The 23641-nt window shown below is 29.0% G+C and overlaps 1 protein-coding gene across 2 annotated transcripts; it reads right to left on the bottom strand.

Moving 5' to 3' along the window:
• LOC114410273 (WD repeat-containing protein 44-like) lies at positions 1 to 4875 on the bottom strand. Of its 2 annotated transcripts, none has more exons than XM_028374147.1 (8): positions 4617 to 4875; positions 3050 to 4274; positions 2854 to 2944; positions 2582 to 2739; positions 2445 to 2496; positions 1975 to 2054; positions 1740 to 1833; positions 1 to 1572 (listed from the first exon to the last, which is right to left on the bottom strand). In XM_028374147.1, exons 2-8 carry the CDS (start codon positions 4154 to 4156, stop codon positions 1043 to 1045), a joined length of 2112 nt encoding a protein of 703 aa, XP_028229948.1. In that variant the 5' UTR covers positions 4157 to 4274; positions 4617 to 4875; the 3' UTR covers positions 1 to 1042. The 2 variants fall into 2 exon arrangements, with proteins under 2 accessions (XP_028229948.1, XP_028229947.1); XM_028374146.1 differs by having other exon boundaries at positions 4718 to 4875.
• Between the last annotated feature and the right edge of the window lie 18766 nt (positions 4876 to 23641).

Below are 23641 nucleotides of genomic sequence, written 5' to 3'. Positions count from 1 at the left end.
TACAAAGAACACTTGTTTAATTGTATTTCCACCAACCATTGGGCCAAGTCAACAAAATTTTACTTACATAAGTTACAAATTTACATATCAACAACAAAATGGAGATAGTATTGTGGTGTCAAATCAGAAAGGATAAGATAGTTGTAAATAACTCAAATAAAAAGAAGAAAAAAGTGGTGTCAGCCTAACATTGAGACCATACTCAGAATGTTTGTTAGTAACAATAATTGTCAGCACTGCATCAGTTGCCATAGACTGTGACAGTCAAGTAGACTGGAAGCCACTAAACAGAAAGCAACAGGATTGGTTGTTGGTACTGTTTGTATGATTGGAGCAACAGGCAGCTAAAAGGCACCTATTCAAACAGAGATGACCGCCACACGCATCCTCACCACACTTTGCAAGTATTAACCCCAGGCACAAGAGGCCCTACCATGAGATGGACGGGAAGATTGGCAGACAAAGAGATTCATTTAGTTAGTCCTGCCAATAATAAAATCATCATCACCCCCCAGCATTTTGATCATAGTGAGAGTCTCAGCCACTAGCTCTTGAATCTTCTCCTTTCATCTTGGCAAAATAATAGCCCCACAACACATCAAAATAATATCTCTAGGCCCCTCTCCCAAGTTGTAACACATGACTTTGTATCTCTTTTAGGGGCCAGCAGATTCTTGTGTAGCTAAAGGCAATTTAGACTGGGTGCCAAGACAAGCTAAACCTTGGCCACTGGCTAATTTCCAGCAGGGTTGCATTAGAACCACGATAGTGCCACCACTTGTCATTAACCAATTAGCAATATAAATCCCCTGAAATCTTAAAGGGGACCCTCCAAAAGCCAGTGTTCACGCCGCATCTAAACTGCGATTCCTGCTTAAGGTTTTTACCTCAACCGGGATTTGTTACTGATGCTGCTAAATTTTTTAACCTCGCTCTTAAATCGCTGTGAACATTCGTGGCATGTAATTTTCCAAGGACAATGTGTCCAAGAAAAGCAATGAACCTTGATTCTACTCTCCAACCTAGGAAAAATCACTTCATTTCAAGCCAGTATAGGTAGCCCATAATTGTGGAATGATTTTATCCTACCATCCCAGCCAGCAGTGACAATGACCATACCCCATGCATGAGCAGAGGAGGTACTCTTGCAAGAAGATTTCAAGAACTTGTACTCGGATTTACGCATCACTGATGTTTTAGCCTTGGGGCTTGAAACAGGAAGCTTCTCCTCTGGCCAAGTTGCAGATCCCTTTGGAAAAGACTCCAAGAAGAACTCTTGACTCAGGGAGAATGAAGCAGGAGGACTGAGTTGTATAACTTGAGATGATCTTTTATCCAAGGCATCCAGTTGATGTTGGATTTCAATATTTTGCGATTTCAAACCATGCCAAGTTACTGCTATGGACGCATTTGAGAAAAAACGCTCACAAGATGTAATCTTCTTAGCTTTCACAGGATTAGACTCTTCTTGACTAACATTCCATAGATATACGTTAGAGTCCTCACATGCTGATAGAATATGTTTCCCATCAGAAGTCAATGATGCACACATTGGGCTCCCTGTGCTAAGGTCTAAAACAAAAATACAAAGAATCTTAGTAACAGAACATAAAATGAAATAAAATTCAAATTAATAACAAGTAAGCTTTTAGGAACTAAAAGAATTACAGTTGTAAAGATCTGTTGGGGAATGAAAAAAAAAATATCAATAAATGAAGTAGTTAGACAAAAGAACATACTTTTGTACTTGCCAATCACATTAAACCCATCAAGGATTCTGACTTGTGAATCAGCACAGGAGACCATAACTTTGTTAGAATCTTGTGGAAGAAACTGAAATGAATAACAGATAATCAGCAGATTATCACAAAAAAACTACACTTATATTGAAAATCACAAAATTCATGAGAAAATATAAAAATGAAAATAAAAAACGACTCACTTAGCACAAGAAGCAAAAGACAAAGAAAATACCTGAAACCCAGTTATCCCTCTGCCTGAAAGTTTCTTTTTACCAATTAAGCATAGTTGGGAATCTAATTGCAAGCGATTCTCTGGTTCAAGAAAAATACAAAATCAGTTAATGGCCAAGCTCAAGTCTTATGTGGTTGTAATTGTAATATAGCATTATAGCTAATAAAAGTCATAACATCCCAATGATAATTTGATTGGCATTTCAAGGCATACTGAACGTTATTACTTCCTTGTCAAAATTAGTAGTTTAATAACATAAACCTAACATTCTGCCAATTAACAACTACATTTCAACAGCACAATGAATCAAACATTTAAGAAATAAATAGAGTGAATGAATTTATAGCATTAAGTTTAGCACAATTTTTAAATTAACTTTTTTACAATTATTAGGAAATCTACCAAATGACACCTAACTGGTTTAACTTGAGGAAAATAAAATATTAATATAAAAGTAAAAAAGATTATACCTGATACATTATAAAACCGGCAATTGCCAGCCAAGGAGCCAATGATCCCTCCCTGTATAAAGAACATCATTCATCTTAGATCATTTCCTATATTGTCTATGTTTTTATAGAATTAAAATTGGTTCAAAAAATGTTACCTGCCCATCAGGCCGATAGCATACCGCAGTTACTATATCTTTGATATCAATCCAATCAACAACATGGCAATCAGGAATTGCCCAGATGCGTACTTTTCCATCTATAGATCCACTAATGAAATAATTATCATCCACGGGATTGAATTGTATGCACGTCACTACAATACATTAACAAATACAAACAAACTCTGAGACAGTTTGTAATGATAAAAACAAATTATTGGATAAGAGTTCAAGAAGCCTGAAAAGAAAAGAAAAGCACCAAGGCGCACCATAATTACTGTGTGAGAAAACTTTCAAGCAACGGTCATGATTCACTTGCCATAGACGAACAGTTTTGTCAACTGAAGATGACAGAAGATACTGCATCCAAGAAGATGAAAAACCAAATTAATTTCTGCAAACTTTCATCTATGCCTAAGTGTATGTTTAGTTTATTAAACAACTTAATTAATGACATTCACTCACATTATTGCTTGACCAAGAGAGATCCAAAACTTCACCTCTGTGCCCCCGAAACTCATGCAATGGTTTCTCCAACAACCGGAAGATCTTAGGAGGAAAAACAATGCAAGCTGAATCTGATGTTTTTTTCAGGCTCTTCAGTTTGCTTATTTTTTCTTTATCGATAAACAGTGGTGTCAATTCAGAGAGATTATTCACAGTAAAATAAATGCAGGACGGGTCAATTTCTGGAATGTCAACTTCATTACACCTATCCTCCTCAACCACTTGCCACAAGCGCACAACCCCATCTTCACCACCACTAGCAAGATACTGCCCATCAGGACTGAACTTCATGGTCAAAATCGAACCTTCATGCGCTTGGATATCTTGCCTCATGTAAAGAGCCGAAAGTTCCTTCATTTGCTTCTTGGACTGGCGGACCTTAACTTTCTGAAGCCTACAAGTTCCTGACATTTCACCAAGACCTTCTTCTCTCCCATTATCACCTTCCTCTTGCCTATTAACCATGCACGTTATCGACCGCAATCTTCTGAGCCAACCCTTTCTATACTTGTTCATCTTCCCAACAGTAACATTACCATTCGTTCCCCTTAAGGCATTTTCTGATTCCTTAAATTCCTCCGCAACCACCGACCGATCTGAATCCAGATCTCTTCCCTCACTCATCTCCCGACACTGCAACCCCTCCTGATCCACATTACCCTCCAAATTTCCATCATGACACGGCGAACTATCCACCATACCAAACTCCCCTGAAGAATTCTCCCTATGCCAACAAGACATTGATGTCCTGCTTGAACAGAATTCCTCTTCCATAACACAATTTCGGGTCACGGCCCCACTGTTAACATTTACTCTGTCCATAACCTCCTCTTCACATTCAACACTACGCACATCTACTGAATTTTCATTTTCAAGGGCAACCAAATCCACACTACTCAGTCCCATCCTCTTCATAAACTTGCCCCTACGCTCTCTCACACTCCTTGGACTCCGAATCCACACTTCATAATCAAAACCATTGGATACCCCTTCATCTGGAATGGACACAACATCCTCTTGAGCATCGAAAAACCGACATTCCTCGTCTTCGCTGAAGCTACCCATGATTCTCCGAGTTCAACCCATGAAACCCCTCTCACAGAAGCAACATTTTATGCCCTGGGAATGTGTCAAAATCCAATTTTTCTTCTCTCTCTCCAGACGAAGCCACCCAGATCATGAACTACACATTTAAAATAAAAAAGCAGCACGGAAACCAATATTAGTCAAAATAAACATTTCACTTAACCACACAACAACGATAACAATAATTTAATAAGAAAATAAAAACAGATACCGAGAGATCGAACATAGATCCCAATCCATACCCATTTAACCTGGCCTTATTACATTCGACAATTGGGAATGTAAAGTGTAAACCTTCGGAGAAATCACAAAAATGAGATTTTTTTTTCTCCAAAAGAAACATAAAAATCGAAATGAACCCACAAAAATAAAAACAAAAGGGTACATGGAAATTGGAAAACACAAAAAAATCAAACCCAGTGAAGACAAACGGAATTACCGGGGAAGGGGATTTGGCAGAGGAAGTGTTGCAAGGAGACAACTTTTTTAAGGGAAAAAATAAAAGAGCGGGGGGGAAGGAATAACGAAAAACATGCTTACATGGGTTGTGTTGATGATCAGAATCAGAATAAGATTGTGTGTTGGAAAGTTAGAAGGGTGTTGATGGGAAGAAGAAGAAGCATAGCATCCAATCCAAGTGTTGGGTTGCGATGAGACGAGGGAGCGAGCAGAACCGAAAATACGAAGTGGGAAATATATATGTGCGTGAATACGTTGTTAAAGTGAACAAAGCAAACAAGTCGGAGGAGGGAGAAATTTTAATTTTTTATTTTTTATTTTTTATTTTTATAATCATATTATTAATATGAATTATCACCAATTTTATTAATGATAAATTCTCGAAGTTTTTTTTTTTAATATTCAAAATTAAGATGTTATATAAAGGATTTAATCAGTATGAGTCAAACCAATAACGTATTCATATAAAAAAAATCGTTTTCATTTTCAGTGTAAAAAGTAAATAAAAAATATATATGAGGATCGGAAAGGGTAAAACAGGAAAAGAAGACAATTCATCGGTATTGGTGATGGCTATGGCCCAAGAAACGAGATTGGGAGGAGAACACTACGCAGGCTTTGTGTTGTGAGCGCAAAACGCAACATCCTCTCTCTTTCTCTCTCTGCTGCCCGTACGCTCTGTCTTGCTCTTGTGCTAATTGTGATTCCGAAAAATATAAATTAAAATTAGTTAAAAGAAAACATAAAAAAAAAACGACAATACGTGGAGCTTTTGTAACTCTCTGACCTCGTAGTTAATACTCTTTGATAGTATATGTTTTTATTCATTAATAAAATTATTTAAAGTGCAATTAATTCTTGTTTTTGTGAAAGGTTTGAATTTAAATTTGAATGAAATCTAGTTTGGATTAAAAAGTGCAGTTATTATGTGATTGCACGACTACAAATATATCAACTTATCATTAACACAGTTTTACATGTGACTTTAACAACATGAAGTTTATTATGTTTACTTTTCTTCCGATCTGATCTTGCCAATGAGGAAAGAAAATATATTTTCTTGTGATAGGAAATCTATTTTTTTTCATTAAGAGTAATGATACATGAAATATCATTGTAAATACTTCATTAGCACATGTCATTTGAATTTTTTTTTTTTTGGAGTACATTACATTATGTATTATACAATTTTTTTCCATCTAGATGTCAAGTGTCCATGAATCATTTTTGTTTCATTAAACACTAATATAACGCATATATAAATGCCCCTGTGTCTGTTTGTAGGTTAAAACGTGCGTATTTCTCCATGTTTGGAAATATTTTTGCTAACAATATATCCACGATTAGGCAAAAGATACAAAGAGTTGTTTAGGTGTTTAACGTGAAAAAATAACATGTCTTGCATTAAAGTCGTGTGTCTCATCAAACAAATGAAAAAACCAAAAAATTGTTGCATGTTTGTAACTTCTACCCTACCGTTGGTCTAAAGTTATCAGACGGTATGACCAAAACATAGCAAACGGTTGATGCTATGCAGATCGAACTGGTTTTAGATTAGCTTACTTTGATATTGAAAAGAAATTTTCTATTTAAAAAAAATATTTTTTAAATGTGTGTATATATATATATATATATATATATATGAAAAAATATTATAAAATTAACAACTGTTACATTATTTTATAATTTTTAACTGGATAATATTTTTAAAAAATTTATGATTACATTGAAAGCAGATCATACATATAAAATTTTATATTGATCTAAAATTATTTGTTACTTAGTTCATATATATTAACATCAATGTAGTATAAATATTTTAAAATATATTAAAATATTTGTCATTTTATCACCTTAATATTATTATTTAATTTTGACAAAATTTAACATAAACAATCTTAATAATATAAAAATATAATTCAACGGTTGGATCAATAAAAATCACATTCTATATTAAATCATAAAAATTATATAATAGTTATCAAAGTTACATCAATATAATTTAATATTTCATATCTCTTGATATATATTACTTTAATAACTATTAATTGTTATATTAAATAAAATTTAGGCAAATTTTCCTTTAAAACATGGTGAGTACACTTTATTTTTAAGATGATTCATATAAGATTTATTTACCAGGAAAGAAATATGTTGGTGTTTTTTAGATAAAATACTCTTAACAAATTACTAATAGTACATCATTCGCGGAGTATAAAAAGCTTTATATCATTGACGAAATATGTTGGTATATGAATTGATCAAAATTAACACAATATACACCCACCATTTTTTGTTCGTGGTATATTTTATATTGTTAATTGAATTAAGAGAATGTGTTAGATAAATTAATAAAGTTAATAGTATTGTAAATAACACTTACGAAATTAGTTTTCATTGTTGTATCAGGTGAATATAAGGGATTTGTGTCCAAATCTTCTTGAAAATCCTGATATATATATATATATATATACTTGAAAAGATTCTTAATCTCAGCTAACAAAAAATATATTTTATATAAGTTATTCTTAAAAGAAAGTATACCATACTAATTAATCTAGTCAGGGAGCTAAGATATTATTATTCACTTTTAAATTATAATTTTAAATACTCATCTTTAAATTATAGGAATTTTAAGATTTTTTATATTAATTAAAATGTTTTAGTGGAGAGACGAAGAAGTCTTATTCAAATTCAACGAATAGATAAATAACTTGCATTTATCACATCTCAATAAAACTCGAACTTAATTGACAGTCTCAAATATTAATCTTACCTTAAGGTTAATTTATATTCTAAATTATATGACTTCTTCTGCATCAAGTATTTCCCATTTTATATTTTTCATTCATAATAAACATTATTGTTTAAATTTAGTTAATCTCAATTTAAATTTGAGTTTTATTTTAAATTTTGATATACCATATCAAGTCATTAGATATAGAAATAATGTTTCTATCCTTTTTATGGTCAAATAATATCTCTATCCAAATAATATAATCTCATTATTTTTTATTTAATTTTGAAAGTTTTCCATTTTTAATTTGTTCTTTTCAGATAAAATAAAATCTTTATATGGTAATTCCTCTTTACAGTAAAAATAATTAATTTTATATTAAATAAAAAAATAGTTGATATCATTTAATTTTATTAATCTCAAATAAAAAAATAAAATTATTTTTAAATGTTCTTCATTATATTGGAATTTACTACCATAAAAAAATAAAAATCATTAAAAATATTTTAAGAATAATAATATTAAATATAACAAATTAATTAAATTTACTCTAAAAGAAGTATTATGACTCTTAACGGAGGAGTCAAAACAAAGACAGTTAAACAAGACCACCTTCCATTACATCTCTTAATTCTGGTGATTTGGAGGAGTACTCGGTGGTCAAATTTCGATTTAATTCAAGTGTAATGATCTAAAATAGAGTTAGAATAATAAAATATTCTAAACAAATGTCCTAAACTTGCACCAATATAACATGACATTATTTTTGACCCGGAAACTCTTCAAGAGTACCTAATCGAAGTGGATCCACGCCATTGATCTAGGGTTGAATTGATTCGTAAAAAGTGTATTGTTGTTTATTATTTATGGAAAAGAATGAAAGACCGTGAATGAGGAGTTAGTCAACGGTCAGATATACGACCCATAAATTGTTTTTATTCTCTTTATAATTGAGAAGCAATGTTCAAGCAAACATCGTTTCCTTATCAGGCCAAATTTACCCTTACAAACGTCCTTTTATACCCAAAATACCTTTTGTTCACATGAAGAAAAAAATTATATTACCACGCATTATCCTTGTTCAACTGTAAAACCCATTAGCATTAGTACATTACATGCTTCTTTATATAATCTCCAGTCTCCGGCCTCTCCATACCATTGTGTTTTAAGTCATTTTATTGGTTGTTGAGATGTATATCTCAATCATGTTTTGTACAACCCCGATGGGACCTTAACTTTTAAAATGAAGCAAGTTCTTGACTAATTTCTGATTGCCTATATAATTATATGATTAGTATTATTGTTTTCTGTTCGCTACTCCCAAGAAAAAGTATGTTGGTATTCCCTTGGACGTGTTCTGGAGTGATAGTGAATAAAAAATTAAATTAGCTAGAGGTGTTGCATTGGATTGTTGCACGAGCAAAAGAACAAAACTGTTTATATGATTACGTTAAGGATATCAGAGTAAGGCTAATCAACAGTGCCATGGGACTATGGGAGAAAATAAAACCAAAACTTACTAAGTCAAAGGATTAGGAGATGTCATAATTAAATAAAACTAATAAAGCTCACCAAATCACTAGAACTAAGAGATGTAATGGAAGGTAGAGATGATAATTTTTCCATCATCTGGGAATTATTGTGATGATTATCTTAATATTTAAGACCCTGGGTTTAGAGATTTCTACCTCATAGAAATGGGGACAGGGACAAAAATTCCCTAGCATATATTTGTGGATAAGGATCGTCCTTACTTTTCTGCATAGTTTCTAAATGTTTGAAAATAATAAATAAAATGTTTTAATTATATATGTATATAATTATTTGTTTTTTCTTAATTATTAACATATGAGATATTTTTTAGCCAAATTCTTAATAAAATTTAATACAATATATAGTTTTTATAATTTAAAGCTGGTATAAAAAAATATAATGATTTTCATGCAGATCCAACAAGTACTGTGGAGAATCATGGAATGAGAAGAGGAACAAAAATTGTCCCAAGTAAAAAGAGGAGGGGGGGGGACAAAAGATACGGATATCACACTCTCCATCTTGTTTTGCACAATTCTCATGGTCACCTCTATTTACATAAAGAATTATTACATGGTTGAGGAGTCAAGAATAAGTGATCCCAACTAATTTATATGGATTTTACTAATGCTTTTGAGAAAAAAAATATTATTGAGTGATATGAATTCCAAAATGTTTATTTTTCACTGGAAATTTCGTTATTGATTCGTTTTAAGTTTATACTTTTATAATATTTGAAAAAAATAAATATATTAAACAAAGATATAAGCATTGATTAAGAAACTAAAAAAAATATTTATTGTATAAATTATAAGAAAGTATAAAAAACAAATAACACAATTATATGTATTTTAATAAAACTATTTTTTGTTTTAGTTCTTTAATCAGTACTCTTGATATCCTAAGATACTGGTTAGCATTCTAAGTGAAGATTGATTAAGAGTTTGTTTTTTTTTTTTTTAAAAAAAAAAAGGAAAGCAACACAACAAAGTTGAAGGAAGCATACAAAATATATTGACACAATTAACTATTCTGACTCAAACCCACGTGATGAAATATAATAAGCTTTGGGCTTTTAAATTTTTATTAGACTGAATTGATTTATTTATCTTTTTTTCACAATTTGATCATAGCTCAATTTGAGCTTAGTAGGCAAAAACTTGCTAAAATCTTGAAAAAACTTAGGGTTCATTTTACAGATCAGAATTCAAATTTTTTTCTCTAACTCCTTATAACTCAGCCTATATTGGATCTGATAATCCATTTATCACCTCTAATCGGCATCATATGATTTTTGATCATGTAATAATTTTTCAATTTGAAGGATCACATAATAGTAAAATTGGAATGTTAAAATAAATTGTGTCAAACAAAACTCATTCAACTTTCCATTAAATAAATTAATATGTGGGTGAAATTACTTTAAGAGTATGAGCTGATAAATTTATTTTGTTAATTTTTATTATATTAAATTATCAATCAAACCATTCAATGAATAACTTTTATTAAATAATTAAAGTTTACGAAATTGCATATAATTTGAAATAAACTTGATAATTATTCAATTGTTTTTTTATAATTTATTTACAAAAGACTACATATATCCGGTCCATAGTTAAAAATCACGAGATTAACGTTTAAGTCATAGAAATTAATAAAATATATTTTGTGTTGGACCTTATTAGTTTAAGTATTTAAAATTTATTTTCGAAGTAAATTAATTTATTTTCAACCAATTGTATTGAACCTTATTGATTTTGCTGGTTTATGTGTTAGTATGCTTAAGAAACACAATTATCAACCAATTGTGTTGGACTTTGTTTAAGTGTTTAAAATTTATTTTCAAAGTAAATTAATTTTTTAATAATGATAATAGTCTAGGAATTAGAATAAATAAATCTTTATTATATAATCATTAGGAGAAAACAGACACCATGTGTCTTAATTACTTTTGTCATGTTTTTTTTAATAAAAGGAAACATAATAGAAGTTAGTGTAGTTTATGAAAGTAGTTATAAGGATAAAATAATAACTTATAATTGTAGTTATAATAATAAAATGGACATAAAAATACGTATAACAAAATATTCTATTTTCTTTATATGTAGTTATAAATACATAAACGGACGGTTAAGATTAAAGGGTGTTTAAACTCTTAACAATAGTCGGCACAATATTTTCGGTTGCCTATAAATTATTGTAAAATGGTGCTATTTGAAGTCAGATTAGGGAGAAGAGGAGTGTTTTTGTCTCCCCCAGGACCATACAAACCCTAGAAAGTCAAAAAAGATGCTATCCACTGCTTCCATTTAATTCAACAAGTTACTTTCAATTACTTATTAACTCTTTTATTATTGTTGTCTACTAGCCCTACACTAGCGTTAATCTAGTAGTCACCCGAGAATTTAATTAAAAGTGTTTGGTATCTGTCTTATTATCTTATTAAAATATGCTTGATTAAGTCCAAGAACAAGTATAATTATGATAAAGCATTGGAAAGTACTGAAAAGGAGAGATAACTGAGAAAATGTATTTTATTTAATGGGCACTGTATTAGTTGCAAAACCAACAAAGAAAACACTAATGATTCAATGTTTCAACCTTTTGTACCTAGCTAGTTTTAGGTGGTACAGTGAATTGTTACGGCATAATCGACATGCCGACAACCCTTTCATGCAATGAAAAAATGCATCTTTAAATTTAGCTTTAACTTTGGTAATAATTAATTAGCCCTTGTGTAGTTAATTTTGTTATAATTGATCGTAATTCGTAAGCAACTGATATCATGTTTGGATTATAGGAGTAGTTTTTAAAGTACAGTGTTATTCAAGAAAAAAAATCAACCTGTTTTAATCATAGCTTTAAATTTAGAAGTTTGTTCATGTTTTGCCAATACCCTTCATCATATAATCACATATATTTTGATCTTCAAACTTGAATATATATATATATATATATATATATATATATATATATATATATATATATATATATATATATATATATATTAGGCGTGGATAACTTCACTCATTTTTTTTATCAATTCTGGTACATATTGAGTTGAATATTAGAGTCCTTTTAAGTAGTTTAAATTATTCTGTAGGTTTTCATAATACTATAAATTTTTTTAATTAGGTTCCTATATTTTATTTTATTTTAACTAGGGTTCGTATATTAATTTTAAATTTATAATCAGGTTCTTTAATTGAATATTTTATCATATACAACATGTAAATGCGAATCCGAAACTAATACACATGAGCTTATTACATATGTTTGAACTTTAAGCCACAAACTGCTACCAAGGTAATTAAGAAAGTGTCAATAATATTACAAACAAATTAATCTAGGGTTACATTCTACGAGATACATAATTCACGTTTTAGGATTGAGTTACGGTTTGAGAAATAATGGACAAGTTAAAAAATGAAAAACATGGATGTTGAAATGTGTTAGATAAAAAAAATTAAATAATTATGTGTGCAACACAATATCATTTGATATGACATAGAATAATACTTAACATTTACATGTGTATTTATGATAAAACATTTTGTAAGTCTAACAAATTTGTTATGGCAAATTAACATAAGAATTTGTTTATAAATTCAAAAATAATATAACAAAAATCACAAATTAATAATTAACATTGGTCAATAAAAAATGTAAAAAAATGGCATGACGGAAAAAAAAGAGAAAAAACAAGAGTGCATTCATAATCTAGGCAAAGTCACCTTAATTTGAATAATTAATTGTCAAATTAAATTACATGGATACACTTGACACCACAACCTATTATGGATTCTTAATAGGCAAAATCGCATTTTTGATCTCCCTAATTGTCTCCAATTTCGATTTTAGTCTCCATTTAAATTTATTCATGAATTTAGTCATTCAATTATGTCCAATCTCGCAAATGTGATCGTCAAGCCAAGATTTAGACGTTGACTGTTATAAAGGAATGTTAAATGTCACATGTCACGTTCTGATTGGACGATGAAAAGGTACGCCACTTATAATTTATCTCCGGGGGGGGGGCTAGATAGCCTGACGAGGTACTTGGGGAGGTTGATGGGCTCGTCCCAATTAGGCACGACGAGTTGTTGTTGGACGTCTTTGGGGATGTCGACGAGGATCGGGCCGAGGTGGCCGGAGGTGGCAACAACGCGAGGAATGTCGTTGACGTCGAGGATGAGTTAGTTGTACTTGGTGATGGATCTGATGACTTCGACAATGGGGGTTTCTTGGAAGGTGTCGATGCCAATCATGCGCCAGGGGACCTGGCTGGTGATGGCAACGATGGGGATGTTGTCCATTAAGGCATTGATGAGGCTGTCGATGAGGTTGGTGGCGTCGGGAAGGTCGGAGGAGTGTGCATAGCCCTTGGCGGCGAAGACGCCACCCTGCTCGTGGCGAGGGAGGATGTTGCGGATGGTGGAGGAGCGTGTGAAGGCCTGGTGGATCTCCATCGACGTGCCGCCAGGGTATGTTAACACATTTGTCACGCCCTGCCGCTCAAGGGTCTCTACAAGGATGTTTGAGCCCTTGCGCGGTTCAGTGGAGGTAAACCGCGACACAAAGGGCTCTGATGTAGCCAACCCTGCTGTGGTGGTGGTTGCCGCCGAGGGGGTTTAGAGATGGAACATTTGGGAAAGGTGGGGTGTGAAGAGGAAGAGGGAGAAGAGAATGGAGTGATTCTAGAAGTAGTGGCAACCACGTGTCACATCCAATCAGAACGTGATGTGGCAATCAACATTTCTTTGTAACAGTCAACATCTAAATCTAGACTTGAGGATCACATTTACGGGATTGAACATAATTGGAGGACTAAATTTGTGAATAAATTTATAGGGAGACTAAAATCAAAATTGAAGACAACTAGAGAGACCAAAAATGTAATTCTATCATTCCTAATACAATGTCGATCTACTACGTCAAATACATGTTTATTATGAGACAAAGGAGAATAATTGTAACCTGTAAAACTCTATAACTTGTAGTAAGAGATGACTGGAAATGTTTGTCATTGAGTCTGTTGTTATGATAAGTTTAATTGGTACTCTTGTGCTCATGTTGAATTTATCAATGACAGAAGACTCATCAATTCACATGTATTTAAAGCAATAGATCAAAGGATGAAAAAAGATATGGTTATTATGAAATAGAGGAGAAGATCATCTGCTACCAGAAGTAGACATTGAGTATATACATGTATATGGAATTAACAACATTAATACGAAATTTTTTGTAAACTTGAATGACAAGAATGAAACCAAACATTTAATTAAAGATTCAAATAATGAACTAATGCTTTTGGAGTGTGTTGTAATTACAACCTTTCGGAGTGTGTTGTAATTACAACCAAGTTGATTATGAGAATTATTTTTTTTACAAAGGTTCAACCTTCTATACAAAGCTAAACAATTGTGACAAATTTGTGAATAAACACTTGGGTTGAATTAATTAAATCAAATTTAATTAATCTTTTAAACTTAATAAGTAAGGTAAAAGTTTTTATTTGATAAAAGAATGGACGAAAAGAAATCTAAAAATAAAGATTAGTTTGATAATTAACTTAAAAGATCAACCCTTATTAGGATGCCTCATAATTTTACTGAAGAGCTATAGAATTTAATTATGATAATAAACAAAAACAAATCAAGGGATGACAAAATAAACGTTAATGTTAATAAAAAAAATGAAAGGATAAAGACCTTTCGTGGCAACAAAATGGGCAATAGTTGGCGTACCAGCAATTTGAAATCAGTGCTTTGTTGGCTCTTTGCCATGTTATAGCCTTTGAGTACCATAAAATTTGAAAGCGAGGTGGCCGGTAACCAGTTCTCCGGCCATAACTAGTCTTCAATAAGTATAACAAGTAATATTGTCAGATAAGTTTCGTTGAAAATGGTTAGATACTCGGCATGTTTCTTTCCAAACGCATGGTCACCGCCCAATGTATAAACACCCTCGGTTCCTCTGCCGATAATAAATTAAAATAAGATAAATACTTATTTGACTTAATATTTCATTTTAGTATATTAAATTTAAAATGTTTCATTTTTTGTTCTTTAAGTTTTAAAACATAAAAAATTATAATAAAATTTTAAAAAATTAATGTATCATAAGTGAAACAACTGAAAAATATAATTTGTTAAAAATAACATTAAATCTTATGTTTTTGGTCTCGAAGTTAGTATTTTTTTTAATCTTGTAAGTTTGTTTTTTTAATTTTAGTTTTAAGTTTTGCATTTTTTAATTTTGATTTCTGTAATATATTTTATTTATTTTTAGTTAATGTAAGTTTGTGTTTTATAAATTTTGTTTTTTCTTTAATTTTAATTTTTTCATTTATAATTCCTACAAGGTCACGCTTGAAGGAACAAAAATTAAAAAAAATGAAAATTTATAGGACTATAAATGAGCAAAATATAAGAACCAAATTAGAAAGATAAACTTACATGAACTAAAATTAGAAAAATAAAGTTAAAAAATAAAAAAAACTAAAAAAGCATTAACTTAGAGTAACCAAAAACATATTTAAGCCTATTATATTTTCTAATAAACATTCTTTTTTAACCTACTATTTTTTATTAGTTTAGTTGAAGTTTATTTAAAATCACAAAATTTAAAAATTTTATAATAATTCATTCATATTACTCAATCAATTAAATTAGACTCCATGAGTGTATTTTTTATTTAGTGAGTTTTATTAGTAGTTTTATAAATTTTAATCAGTTTTAACAAAAAATAAAGAATATTTGAAATAAAAGTAGGTTAAAAAGTTTGTTTCTTGAACTTCTCTTAAAATAAAACAAGATATCATAAAGCAAAATACACAAAAAGGAAAAACAGATCATCAATGATATAATCAGCCGCAGCCTTACTTTTGAGCAATCTAGTATTCACTAAAATGTACACGTGTGTACATGCTTAGTAGGTTTTTTCTTACTTTGACGTTGAACGGGAACAAGCTGAACCTTCTTGGTCTTAAGGTTTATTGGTTCAATTATTATGTTGAAAAGAGAGTCGCATTGATAATACTAGTCCATATTAAGGAAGCAAAAATGTGAGTATCCATGAAGAAAATTTTGCGTCTGTCATTATATATATATAATGCACATTAATAATACATTTCCATAAAAGTTTTTTTAATATGGCAACATGACTTTATAAACTGATGACAATGTGAATTGTACATATATGTAAGTAGTACTCCAAAATAAATTTAATTAAAATAAAATAAATCTATTAAAAAATTAAAAAGGCATGGCTATCACCAAAATAAAATACATGGTTAGAACTTAGAAGCCAACTTATTCTGTTTTGTCTGAAACAATTTTGAATACTTTTATAGTAGTTTTTTTTATTACTCATCATTTCAACTTGACTGTTTTTTTCCAAAAAAAAATTAAAAATAAGTAACCCTACGTGTTGACCGTTGAATATCATTAATTTAATTGAAGGATTACATGATCATAGTTACATGGGAGTGTTTATAAATCATAACACTTGCAACAAAATAGAATTATAGGAGGGTTTAGATATTTTTTGTCTCTCAAACAAATTTGGGTTGCTTTTGTATTTAATTTCCAAATTTAAATTGTTTTTAGTACCTAAATTTCAAAAATTACTCTTTTTACTCCCTCAGTAAAAAAAGAGTGACATGTTTATTTTATTTTATAAATTATCATGAGTACAATAGGAGCACTTTGGTTGCTATATAAACAAGGCGGTATTTAGAATCCTATAAAGAGCAATAAAACTTATGAGTTACACAATAAAATTATGAATAAAGGTAATTAAGCATATGTATTAATAGAAGAGATCACTAAGATTATAGAAAATCAATTTGCTTTTTTTTTTGTCATAAAGGGTTTATAACAGAAATCGTTTATCTTTTAATTAACGAGGTTGATGGAAAGGCATTGAAGCAAAGAAAGGGACTTACATATGATTATTAATGTCTTGGAAAAAAAGCATATGATCAAGTGCTAAGATAAATATTGCGAAAGACTTCAAAAAATAAAGGTTTATGTGTGGTTTATATCCAACTTATGCAAAACATTTATAATAAGATAACTAGAAGTGCAACAACTCCAAGAATAAGGATGACAACTGAATAGGGCAGGCACGAGTAATAGCCCATGCTATCCACTTCGCCAGATATAAATCCATCTTTGTACCTACCCCATACACGTGTGGGTATCCATTAAGCCAATGTCCACAAAATTTATCAACATGTATCTACATATATTTATTAAAAAATAAAAAAATAAAAATAGTTAAAAAACACTTTGATCATAGTTTTTAATTATTCTATTTTTTTAAAAAAAATAGTTCAAAGACTAGAAAACTAAAAAGGAAATTATCTTTTTTATTAATTAACAATAAATAAAAATAACTTGAGAATAAAAATTTAGGAAAGTTTGTGTGGTATTATATATTGAAGCAAGGGTATGTAAGTAATTTTACAATAGCAGTACCGACAAGTACAAATATATTAATACTATCTCCCCTCATAATAAACTGGTAGTGAAAATATCCATTCAATTATCTATCTTGAATCCTTAGTTATTTAATTGTGACTTATATGTATTTAATGGAGAGTAAAAAATTATCGATAATCATTTTTTTACAATGATATATATATATATATTGATAGATTGATTCATTCTAAGTCTATATTAATTTAGTAGGTATCACCTATGTTGTTTTCCTCCTCCAATAAATAGAATATTCCTCATATCCATGTTCATAGAGTTAGTGATTAACAAAGTTGGATATCTTTCTTTTTAAAATTTATTAAATGTGTTTCTACGAACCACATGTATCCCATGGTATTGTAACATAAGTTACAGAAATATTAATAAAAAATATTTGTTTTCTCGTTAAATCAGTCATTTAAAGTGGTCACTGAATTAGTTACTTGACTAGTCTAAAAATCAGTCGCTAAATCAACTATTAGTAAACAGTTAGAAAATGAATACTGGTCACTAAATCGGTCACTCTAAGACTTGTCACTGAATCGGTCACTTTAATTGAGTCTCTAAATCCGTTATTACAAAACAAGTTGCTAAATTGGTTTATATATATATATCGGTATGTAAATTGGTCTCCAAAATTCAGCTACCAAGGTTTTAGCTACTTACAAAACTAGTCTCCAATTTGGTCTCTAACTGATTTAGTGACCTCTTTTTTATTTTAGAGACCGAATTTCTGATCTTTAAAGTGAATATTTCTTGTAGTGATAGTTCAAATTAAGAAATAGAGAAACAATGTTTACTCTAAACTTGAACTTGGAAGATGGACTTTGGGATAAAAGAAAAGTTTTCATTTAAGTGTGAGTAAGAAAGGGCATATGAATTGCAATTTTCATAAGAAAGAAAAAGAAAAGTCATTTGATGTAATATTGAGAGAAGATGACATACCACATGCTTCAAAGTTTAAATAATAAGGAAAGATTTAATTAAATAAAAAATAAGAATTTTATCATTATTTTCTATATTTCTTTCCTCTTTAATGTTTGGTTGGATATTTAAATTGAATAAAACAATTTACTCCGTGTTCTAATATTTTGGTATATAAGTATTGTTATATATATATATGTATATATATATATATATATATATTAAATATGAATATAATTTTTTATATATGCATAATTTTATAAGTTGAGAAAAATATAAGTATTATATATTTGTTGCAAAAGAAAATGTTAACAAATACAGTATTGTTTAAGAAATTAAAAAAAAAAGATTTTATGGAAATGTATTACCAATGTGCATTATATATATTTAATGCATATAGAAATTATTAGAACAATATATCATAAGAAAAAACATATAAAGATATTTTTTCAGGAACAATATGTACAGTTTATTCCGTCGACACCACCGTCTTTGTCAAATGCATGTGGTGTTTTTCATACCTTCCCAACTACTAACGGAGGAAAATTCTTAAAGAGGACCTCTTAATTCATTTAAAATGCAGCTGAATATTTATAATAATAAAGGGATATCCATTTGGTATCTAATTTTCATTTGATAGTTTCACTCTTAAATTATTTCTTAAACTTCTAAATTTTTCTTCAAACTTACATAATTTCCCACAATATTTATATTATTAATTTTTTTATTATGTCACTTTTTTATTAACTGTATTAAATTTTTTTTTTGTTTTTTTTATTATTTAAAAATTTAGAGACATTTCCCCTAGTTATAAAGAAAGTCAATGTATATTTTTGAGAAATAGAAATAGACGTCACTGACCCTTTGACATCCAATTTATAAATCTATTCGTGTGATGTATGAGGAGATAGGCACCTTAATTTTTTTTAAGCGATGATGATGAATAATATATTTTTTTTAACAACATAAACCATCCTTATACGTGCTATCTTTATCATATTTCTAAGATTGTATGGTGAGTTGAGCTACATAAACTGCTCAATAAATTGAAAACTGACATAATAAAAAAATTAATGCGAATAATCTGTCGGTAATGAGATGTGGAGCCATAGTGTTAATTATTACATATAGATAGTGTTTTCATTAATGTTTTCAGGTCGACAACTAATCGAGTCCTCTACATAGACACGACCGTCCAACTTTAGTTCAGTTCATGTTTGGTAAGCCCTCACCGCTCCCATAAACAAGTTGGAAGCGCAATTTTTTCAAAAAAAAAAAACTATATTGTTTGTTATAGTAAATTGAAAGAAAATTTATAATGTTTTTTTCTTGTTACCTAACTTGTCAGTGAGAGCTTTTAGATTATTTGTCACTCCTTTTGTTCTATTTTATATGATGTTTTAAAAAAAAAAATTCTAAATTAGATATTTTTTTACAAAACTAATGAAGTATCAAATATATTTTTCTATAGATTACCTGGGACGAATTAAAGAGGATCAAACAGTGCCCTTGAGTCCCTTTTTTAGGACCCTTTTTGTATGTATGAATAAAATAAAAATTAAAAAGATATTAATAAAGCAAAATGTATAAGAAAAATAAGATTTTGAATTTGATATTTACTTAATTTTTTCTAGTAATGATTTATATCTCTATTTTTACACATAAAATAGTAATAAATATTTTTTTAAAACTTATTATTTAATAAATAATTATTTATTACAAGTTATATATTTAAATAATTGAGTGAAAAAAAAAATCCAACCCCTTTGATATTCTCCTAGATTGGTCGTTGCATTAGTGGAAGTAGTTATTACGTGGTAAATATAATCGTTAACTAAGTCTAAATTTATATATAGAGTCATTATATTTCATTCTTATGTGAATGAGAATGAAAACAAGAGATGCTCTTTCTCAAATATGGATAAATGAAAGTTTAACTTCCTTTTACGAAACCTTCCCAAATTTGATTGATTTAATAATTCCTTTTTTTACACCTAGAAGAAGATTTAATTTAAAAAACAATCAACACAAAGTTATTTTGCTTATTTTTACTTTTCAAGATATATTTGGCTACACCTCATTAATATCTTTATTTTCTTTTTATCTTTCTTTTTTATCACATTTCATTATATATCATACTAATATTTTTTTATATTTTTTTCAAGGTGTCAATTCATTTTGGATGTTTAAAGACTTTTTTACAAATTTCTATTGGTTTTTTTATAAAAAAAATTCTATTATTAAGTACTAACGGATACGCATGCGCTATCGTACTGTGCATTTGTATTTCTATTAAGCTACCACAGTTTTTTCGGTAAAATTAATATATTTTAAATTATTTTTTGTGACTCAGCTATTTATGATAATTTTTCTATTTTTTTACTTGCAAATTATTGCTCTATGTGCATATTTTTTGTCTACATAGTTAAATTTCTTCAAATCATTATTTTTGACAACTACTGTTTAATTTCTCTTTGTGTATGTAATCTTACGACGAGGATTTTTGGTTGCTGTCGGAAAAAGTAGAAGTCCCACTCTTATTAATATAGGAATTAGAAATGGAATAAAAGATATCATCCAAAAATATTGATGTGTATAATTTTTTAAAAATATTTTATGTTAAATTGCTTGATTAGATAAAGTAGTTTTAATTTTAAAAATCAAAATTATTCCAGTACTCTTTTCATCATTTTTAAAATAAATAAGTATTATTTAAAAACTGTAATTGAAATTTTTAATTTTCAAATTAGTATAGTTAATTCAAAAAAAATGTATTTTTTTAATTTTAAAATTCAAAACTACCCCACTGCTCTCTTGTCGGATATTTTAAACAAACTATTTAAAAGCTGTTATTTTATAATTTTAAATTTTTAAATTCTAAACTACACTACTACTATCCTCTTGCTTGATAGAGGCATATGTAGATCTGTCATCTATATTCGATTAAAATTACTATTTTAATAATAATGTAACTACATGATTATTTTTTTTCCATTACAAAATATACATTGTGACAGAAGCATTAATATAGTAATTTACAAACATGCTTCAAATATAGAATCCTACTCAAAGGCTTATACATCTAAATTAGTAACCTTTCATTTGGATACTTGTTTAATATGAGGTGTAGAGTGTAAAATATGTCCTAACTCCAAGCTTAATTTCCAGTTACAAAGATTATTGAATTTGATAAACTGATGAAATTAGGAATGAAAATGTTAAAAACATATTCATTTAATTATTCACAATATGAAAATAGGATATTTAGTCTTTGTTGTTCATTAATTATCTGAACAGACTATATTTGGAAGATAAACCCGTAAGGTAATAAACTTCTTTTAAAACATAATACCTCTAAATAATATATAATATATTGCAATATTTCACTATACGTGTTAACCAATAAACTTTTAAGCTAACACGTGCTAACAAATCTAATAACTGAGAGTCAATGCAGAGTTTTTTAATCCTAGTCAATCTTTTTTGTTTTCATTGTTGCACTGCATAGTGACCTTAAAACTCAAGAACAATAAACCAATAACTGAGAGTAATAAACTTTTGACATAAAACATAATAATAAACAAAGACATATTAATGCGTATACATAGCTAACCATAAGATATTTTAAAAGTAAATGATTTTAAGATAAAATAAATACAACTGCTATGTTAAAAAAATTATAATAAGTTGTTGTAGTATCTGTTTGTTAATGCATGATTAAGCATTAATTAAAAAGAAAAGGAAAATGTATTATTCCTTCTCTCCCGTGGATTAACCTAGAAAAAGAGGTGAAAGGAGAATGTGAATGAAACAGTCATATCATATTGCGATGAAATTAGTTTTTTAGTATACAACATCAATACATTCATTTTTTTCTATTAATTAATTGAAACCCCCATCAGGTTTATTTTTTGAAAACAAAACTGATGAAGTTAAAAAGAAGAGATAGCAGTTTGTTTGCTTTTTTGAAAAAATAACAGATCAAATTCAAAACAAAGAGATAACAGTTTGTTTTTAAAAAATGTATGAATTAAACACAAAGAGAAATTAAAGCAAACAATAGCTCACCATATATAATTTCATTGATAAAAGTGTTGCTTCACTCAAATTAATTTTAGAAAATATCATCGTGGTCCTTGAGCATTTTTTTCGAGTTTCTCAAAATTAATGTAAGATGATTTATTTATTTTTTAAATTTAACTTAGGATTTACTAACCAGGATATAATTACTAATTTAGACGAGAAAAGATAATTTGAAGTGATAGAGTTTATAGAAATATTTTGAGTTTTTTTATATAAAAAAATCCTTTTGAAACTTTAGTCAATTTTAAAACTGCACATTTCAAAACTGTACGTAACTGATTTTAAAGCTGATAATTTTAAATAAGTAAACCCTAATATTACATTAAAATTGATAATTTTAAATAAGAAACTTTCCAGTGTTTACGTATTCAGGAAAAAAATATAAATAACTGTTCATGTATCATGCTGTACATTTTAACTTCAGCGAACACACATCAACATTTTAAAGGTAATGATAAGATAAATAATTTTTAAAATGAAAATTAATTTTTAATAATTTCTAAAAAAAGCACTCCAATATCACAAACATATATAAGAAAAAAAACAAAAAGAAAAGAAATACAGAAAAAAGAACCATTAAAAAAAGAGGAAAAAAAAAGGAAAGAAAAAGATTAAAAAATGCAAACGAAGAGAATAGAAAAAGGAAAATGTTTAATATGTACCTTGCTCCAATTTACAAAAAGTACGTATTTTTGAGAGAAATAAAGAAAGAGTATAAAAGAGAGAGAGAGGGAGAGAAAAGAGGATCCAAATTTTAACTTTACAGAATAAATAAAAAATGTCAAAAAGTACAAAATGAGGAATTTCAGAGAGGGGGATGAGTGGGGAAACTAAATTAGAATGAGAGTGATGAAATAGCTTCAGTTAGCAATTAAGGGATAAAAAAGTCTTAAGGTTATCATTACCAACCGAGGTTACAATATAATCTTACATGATAACTACTAACAAAGATACTCAAATCAAGTAAAATTAAAATATGGGAACCATCAACCATAAATATCACAAAATAATGATATAGATTTCAATCGCAATAAACCTTTAAAGCCATTTTCTTTTCAACGTTAGCAGTGCTTCCATAACTTATAGGTTTCTTCAAAATGAAATAAAAATGAAGTTTTAAGTTGCACTTTCTTGACTGTCCCACTACACACGGATGTCCCAAACTTCCTTGGTTGTGGCTGCTGCAAAGATCTTTACGGAGTAAATATTATTAGAGATGAAAATACATCAGATTAAATCTGA

Source organism: Glycine soja, chromosome 4 (assembly GCF_004193775.1).
Source record: "Glycine soja cultivar W05 chromosome 4, ASM419377v2, whole genome shotgun sequence".
Classification (NCBI taxonomy): Eukaryota; Viridiplantae; Streptophyta; class Magnoliopsida; order Fabales; family Fabaceae; genus Glycine; species Glycine soja.
The sequence above is the reverse complement of the archived record's forward strand: the minus strand, read 5'-3'. Positions and strand labels throughout refer to the sequence as shown.